A 7,163-nucleotide genomic window follows, 5' to 3' on the forward strand; every position below is an offset into this window, starting at 1 on the left:
ACTGTAAATTCTTTTTTTTTTTAAGATTTTATTTATTTATTTGACAGAGACAGTGAGGGGGGAACACAAGCAGGGCGAGTGGGAGAGGGAGAAGCAGGCTTCCCGCCGAGCAGGGAGCCCGATGCGGGGCTCGATCCCAGGACCCTGGGATCATGCCCTGAGCTGAAGGCAGACGCTTAAGGACTGAGCCACCCAGGTGCCCCAGTAATAAATTCTTCTTTCAATGACATTGACCTCTATGTGTCATCACTCAGTCATATTGATAAATTAAATCCAAGGTACATTTTAAAATGCCACCTGGCACAGCTTAGACCAAAGACTGGCCAGGCCCTGGAGGAGCTAAAGTTGTGACCAGGGTGAATGTGATTCGGAGATGATACCAGATTCCTCCCCAGAGACCCCACAATACTTTCTCTGCTCCAAGCCTGCAGGCCTCCCTCCAAGTATGCCAAAATTACTTAAAGACTCCCCAAACGCTAATCTCCAGTTGGTCCCAACCAGGATGTTCCACTCCACCTAGTCTCTATCTGCCCCTCTGTATTTTGAAATACCATATAGAGGGAGGGCTGGATTGCTGGCAGCACCAAAGCTAGCTTGAACAACTGACAGGATGGGGCAGGGCCAGGTGAGTGGCCCTATGAGCTCTTCTCCCCTTGAAATCAGTCCCGAACATGGGGTAGCCCTAGCCTCTGGCTCCAGGGCTGGGCCAGAGGAAGGAAGAAGGAGGAAAGGTGTCTGCTCTGGTCCACTAAGCTAGGTCAAATCACCCAGAGTTCACAAAGTTAAGGATACACACTCTGGAATGAAATATAATCATCAGTGTGTATATGTGAATATATCTATGAAAGCATGTGCACTCTTAACAACAGTGTGATGCATAACCTAGCTTTGCCTTGGCTCAGCACTGATTCTCAATTCATCATGTACCCCAGCCCCTTTGAGTCAAACCTACCAGCTACTAAACAGCCCATGCCCCTCGCCCCTGTGACTCAGAATTCAGACAGAATTCATCCTGGCCCACCACTGGCTTCGCCTTTTCCTGTCACTCCCAAAAATGCTTTTTGAGGAAGCAAATACTTTATTGAGGGGCAACTTGCAGGTTACATTTGTGAACTTCCCATATGGGAGGCATTTAAAGGCTATCTTGGAAGAAGAGGGCTCTGGGTGTGTTTCTGTGTGTTCACAAGTGTGTGCACACCTGTGGAGAGCATCTGTGCGTCTATGGTGTGTGAGTCTCAGTATATGGGTCTTTATGAGGTGCATGAATGCATGTGTATATATTACGTGGGTTTAAGACATACCTATGTTTGTGAGCAAGCATATGTGTTCTGAAAATGGAAACTGTGGAGTATTTTATATGGAATGCAGCCTTAGGTGCAGTATGTTTATATGCAACCGTGTGTGTGTGTGTGTGTGTGTGTGTGTGTGTGAGCACGCGCGTGCGCGTGCTCGCTGAGGAGTGGGGGATAAATGGGTGCTATACTCCTATACCTCTAGGTGAGCATCTACACCCCAATTCACTCCCATCTCTGTACCTAGCAGACAAGATGGCAGAGTTTCTGCAGGCAGGTTTTCCTACAACTCTGGATTCCCTTGGAGGAATCCTAGGGCTAGGAAGGGGTCACTCTGGGTCTGGGGGTCCCTCCTGGCCAGTCCTGCCCTCTCCACCCTGAGAAGTTCCCTCCCCAGACTCGCCCTCATCATCGGCTTCAGCCAGGTCCTCAGGCATTGGCCACTCTCGAGTCTGCCACTCGAGCCGTTCGATGCGGTAAGCGATCTTGAGTGCGCCGGACTCCAGCTCCGCCAGGAGGCGAGCGAACTTGGTCTGTAGATCATCGAGTTGCTGGTCAAGGCCTCGTAGCCGGGACTCTGTGGCTTCCTGCAGGGCAATCTCAGCTGCCTCGGCATTTGCGTCCAGCTTGTTCATTTTGAGCAGGATCTCACGGCCCTTTTCCTCCATGACGACCTGGGCCTGGGGATACTCACTCAGGACTTCCCGCAGGTCCTCCTTGCTCAGGCAAAACAGGTCTGAATACCCCAGACTCTTGATGTTGGCTGTGCGGCGGTTCCCAGACATGTTCCCTGTGGCCCATGGGCAGACACAGGGGAGGACAGTTAGGATAGGTGTGGGGGTTTTTCAGTCCTGAAAGTCCCCATCTCCGTATTTCTGCTTTTGGGCCTCTCTATTAATTCTTTCATTCAGTAATGTAACTGGGGACCAGGCCCTGTGCTGGGTGGGTAATAGTGATCTGCCTGCAAGAATTCACAGTTTAGAGGCAATAGGCATTTAACGGGTTAGTTACAAAACAGTGTAGCTGGTGCGGTGTAGACGTGTGCATCCAGTGTTGTGGGAAGATAGGTAAAGAGCCCTTCACAAGCTGGCAGAAACTTTTGACTAGCTTGGGGGAAGTGATGCCTGACGGAGCAGGAGGTCAGAAGGGAAGGGCAGGGGGAGGGGCAGGGTGGCCTCCCAGCAGAGGGATGCGGGCAGGAGCCAGTTAGGTGGGTGGAGCAAACTGTAAGCAGTCCAGAGTGGCTGAAGGACAGGGTGGGAGGAGAGTGGAAGGAGGAGGGGAGGACCGGGCAGGCTGGGTGTGGCAGGTGATGCCAGGGAGTTCAGACCTTATGCTGAGGGCAGTGGGAAAACACTGAAATATTTTAAGTGGTGGAGCTGTATGGTATCATTCACATTTTAGGAAGATATTGATGCGGGGTTGTGGGGAAGATTGATTAGGCTGAATGCTGCAAAGCTCAGAGCTAGAAGGACTCAGAAGGAGCATAGGAGCTGAACACTTGCTATGCACCAGACACCGCCCAGAGGCCTTCCCCACAGAGCTCCTCTGATCCTCACAGATAACTCTTTGGGTGCTTAAAATCACCCCTGTCGGAGAGATGAGAAAACTGAGGCCTCAAAAAGGGAAATGACTTGTCCAAAATCATGTAGACAGCAGCTGACCGCATCCAGGAAGTGGAGCTTGCAGGGTCCTTTGGAGGACAGATGTGAGGCCTTTGGAACTAGTTAGAGAGTGAGATCCCCAGGCTGACAGCCTATGTGGCTTCGGTCAGTGACAGTGCGCTACCCGCCCCCCCCCCACCCCCTTGCCATGTTCTTCCATCTCCTGGAGCCTCAGTGCCTTTGCCTGTGATGAGGCATGCCAACAACGCCTACTGCACAGGCGGATAAAAGAAATCAATGAGCCAGTGTGCAGCACCTGTCCTGGCCTGGAGTTGGTGGAGTGAATGGCAATGCCTTCCTCTACCCTCCTTTCCCCTTGGCTGTGAGAAAGTTCCTTTTACTGACTCCAAGTGTGTGTCCTTATTACCTCAATGCCCTTGGACAGTTTCCCAAACATCTCTGTCCCCCAATTTCCTCACCGTGAAAGTACAGATAATAGTACTGAGTTATGGTGAGAATTGAGTGAGTTGGTACGTGTGAAGCACTTTGAACGTGGCATGTAGTTAGTGTGCAATAAATGTTATCTATTCTTATTCTTATCATCTCTGTCACTTTCCACTGATCTGTTGGTATCTCGGGTTGACACCACAGAGCAGATCTACCTCCTCTTCCCAAGAAGCCACACTGTACACTAACCTTGGCTCAGCTTCTTCTCAGGGGACAGGCCCTCCATGTCCTGCTTCTCTTGTAAGCCCTCTAGTGACTCAGGTCAAGGCCAGGTTTCTGTAGCCTGTAGGCCCTGAAGTACCATTTGGTCTCAGTAGAGGGTTCTGCTGTCCCACCCACCAGCCCTGTCCTGGAACAAACGCTGAGGTGCCCACCTTTGATGTTGATGATGCTGATCTCCCCAAAGTAGAGCCCCGCACCGAGCACAGCATACTGTGTGACGCCATCATCTGCCACCACGGCCAACTGACCCTCACGGATGATGTACATCTCCCGGCCAACGTCCCCCTTGCGGCAGACGTATTCGCCTGGTGAATAGGTCTGGGGCTGCAGCTTCAGCACCAGCTCCTCCAGCAGGCTGGCCTCACAGTTCTGGAAGATCTGCACCCGGCTCAGAGTAGACAGGTGTACGGACACAGCCACTTCTGCCCGCAACCGCTCAGGCAAGTGCTGTAAGATGGCTACCTCGTTGGCCATCTCCTTGTTGATCTGTAGGTGCTGGTACCTGGGGGCAAGGGCAATAGTAGTTCCTCACCAGCCCCCTAATGCCTGCCTCTATTCCTTCCATCAGGGTTCAGCTAAGCTTCGGCCAAGGACCCAATCACCCTGAGATCTCACAGGGGTCATGGGAACACTGGATAGTTGGCTGATGAATATCTTCACTCCAGGATCACTTCACAGATATGTTTTGACCTCTTCTTCCCTACCCAGGGCCTGAAAGCCTCCACCAGTTTACAATGAATAAGACACCCTTTATCCACTGTCAGGTTTACCCCCCCCCCCCACCATTCAGCAACGCCTCATAGCATCCCGCTGATACCTACTTCAATCATTGAACCCTGTATCTAGAGGCCCTCTGCTTTAGCTCCTAACTTGCTGACATTTCCTTTTGTTCATCCTATTGTATGGACACGTATGACATAGTCAACCATCTTGTTGGCCATCCCATGGGAAGTATGGCTCTTCTCCCTTTACCCCTTCCAGGGCCTTCTGAGCCCCCCCAGGCAGTGGCAGTTTTTATTCCAGGTTATCCTTCCTTGGGTATGAGTTCCTCTCCCTATCAATCTCTTATCCAACCCAGCCCCCTAAGTCCAGATGCAACTGGTAGAAGACATTCTTTTCTAAGCCCCACCCAGCAACCCCCCCACCCCGATGAATGCCATGCCCTAGTTGCCCTGCCTGGTCCGCTAGGCAATAAGGACCCAGCCACCTTCCTCAGGCCTTATCCAGAGTACCTCTCCGTGTCCTGGTCTGGGGCCCCAGCATCCTCACCAGTCAATAACTCGCCGCTCCAGCTGGCGGTTGACATTCTGCTGCTTCATGTACTTCTTCACCAGTGCGTGGTCCGGGTAGAAAGCTGCATCTGCAGTGTTCATGTTGTAGATGACAGAGCTCATGCTCCCCATGATGGTGGCAAAACCCATGACAGCCAGCAGGAAGTCGCCCACCATGAAGAGGTACTCTTCCTCCCGCGCGGGCAGCGGTATATCGCCCACGGTGGTCAGGATCAGTGTGGAGAAGTAAAAGCTGTAGAGGTACTGGCGCCGCAGACGCTCAAAGCCAGGCTGCGCGGGGTCAGGGTACACCCAGGCGTCACGCCCGAAGCCCAGGTACCGGGACAGGGCAAAGTATAGGCAGCTGTTCCAATGGATAACAACAAAAATGTAGAGCATCAGCTTGGTGATGCGAAAGACGTTTGGGTAAGCTGTGCGGGTCTCTGTGCGGTCAAAGGCCTCAAAGAGGCGGGGCACACGCAGAAAGCGGTTCAGCCTCAGCATGGGGGTGTGTGGGCCCAGCCACACATAGGCCACATCTGTGGGCATGAGGGAAACCAGGTCCAAGAAGAAGCTCCAGGTGCAAACATAGTGACTTGAAATCCTGCCCTTGTCCTCCACCAGGATGCCCTGGTCCAAGAATCCTGGGGATGGGGAGGCGGAGACAGGCTGGGGTCAAGGATGAGAAGGGGTCAGGTATGGGGCTGAATCAGGCCACCTGCCTGCTGCTGTAATAAGGGTGAGGGTGGGCAGGCCAGGGTAGGACAGGGAGACAGACATGGGGACAGGGTGGGGGTGGGCATAACCTTGCTCCAGGGTTTCTGGAATGGGCACAGGGGTGTTGTGAAGCATGGAGACATGTGAAAGTGCTCTCAAGGAGAGAGTCACTTCCTTGTGACTAAGAGGCCCTCTTTAGGAAGGTAACATGGAACAAAGGGTCAGCCTTGGGCTCACTGACCTGTGTGGAAGTGTACCACGATATCCAGTAGGTATAGCAGGTCACTTGTGTAGTCCAGCACTAACCAGGCCACCAGATAACTGTGCTGCAAGTCAGGAAAGCAGGCTCTGTGTGGCGGGGACAGAAGAGATTGGCTCAAGAGCACCCTCTGTGCAAGGCAATCTCCCCAAGGCACTCAGCACTCTGCCCTGGGCCCTCTCTTCCGTGCTACCCCTCCTCCGGCCTGGCCCAAGGGCCTGCCCCTTTCCTTGGCCTGACCCTTGAGCCCTTATCTCTGCTTAAGGCCCTTCTTTCAGCATCCTTCCGAACCTGCACACGATGATGATGAGGTTATACATTACTGGGAAGACCATCGTGTTTAGCCACCAGTAGTAGTAATCCCCAGATGGGTCTAGGACAGGCAGTGACTTCCTGTGGAAGGAAGAGGAGAAGCAGGGTTTCACTTTTTTCACCAGACATTCATTGTTGAGTTTGTCACCGGGGACATCAAGAAGAATCAGGCTCCATCCAGTCAGGTGGACAGATTGGATGCAGGGGGACCAGGATCTCTCACCTGGTCTTGGTTGGGGCAGAGGGGCTGGACTCCGTCGTCTTCACTTTGCTGTCCTGGCTCATGCTTCCGTGGCCTGGTGCCTGGATGTGGAGTATCCAGGGCCTCTGCCTATGGTGCCTGCCTGCCTGCCTGTCTGGAAGAGGCTGCCCTTGGTCTCCCGCTGTGACTCCTCTGCCTCTGACTTCTGAAGCTCTTAGCAACACAACCAGGGCCAGCCCCTACTGAAGGCGCAGAGGCAGTGTGGCCCCAGCACCCCGCCCTGTCTCCCAGGGCCTGGGCTTACACCTGCCCAGCTAAACATCTCTAATGAGGTCCCTGGAGAAGGTGGGGGTGCATACCTCAGAAGTAAGGCTGGGCCTTGTTTCTTCCCCCACCCTGCCAAGCTGCACGACTTAGGGGTCCTCTAAGTCAGGAGAGGGGGCTGCCAGTATAGGCTCAGACAGTCATTCTGTTTTACTTTGTGCAAGTTCTCTGCTTGGGCCTCATTATTTATTCATTTAACAACTATTGACTGAATGGCTCATTTGTGTCAGGTGCTGAATTAGTCTCTAGGGACAAACAAAGCTTGTCACATCAAATGTGAGCTCTGTTTTCATTATCTGCACCCTTATCTACGTCCATGCCCACTTTACCTCATTTTTTTAAAAAAAGATTTATTTTAGAAAGAGAGAGTGTGTCGTGTGTGTGTGTGTGTCTGCGTGTGTGTGTGTGTGTGTGTGTGTGTGTGTGTACATGGGTGGGGGGAGGAGCAGAGGG

The 7,163-nt window shown here is 52.7% G+C and overlaps 1 protein-coding gene across 1 annotated transcript; it reads right to left on the reverse strand.

Annotated features, from left to right (window-relative positions):
• Nucleotides 1-206: 206 nt before the first annotated feature.
• Nucleotides 207-6,469, reverse strand: CNGA4 (cyclic nucleotide gated channel subunit alpha 4). Its single transcript, XM_073883013.1, has 6 exons — nucleotides 6,408-6,469; nucleotides 6,164-6,265; nucleotides 5,855-5,961; nucleotides 4,895-5,540; nucleotides 3,778-4,127; nucleotides 207-2,082 (listed from the first exon to the last, which is right to left on the reverse strand). Exons 1-6 carry the CDS (start codon nucleotides 6,467-6,469, stop codon nucleotides 1,622-1,624), a joined length of 1,728 nt encoding a protein of 575 aa, XP_073739114.1. The 3' UTR covers nucleotides 207-1,621.
• Between the last annotated feature and the right edge of the window lie 694 nt (nucleotides 6,470-7,163).

Source organism: Callorhinus ursinus, unplaced genomic scaffold, assembly GCF_003265705.2.
Source record: "Callorhinus ursinus isolate GAN/ISIS: 27379988/994484 unplaced genomic scaffold, GSC_fseal_2.0 scaffold49, whole genome shotgun sequence".
Lineage (NCBI taxonomy): Eukaryota > Metazoa > Chordata > Mammalia > Carnivora > Otariidae > Callorhinus > Callorhinus ursinus.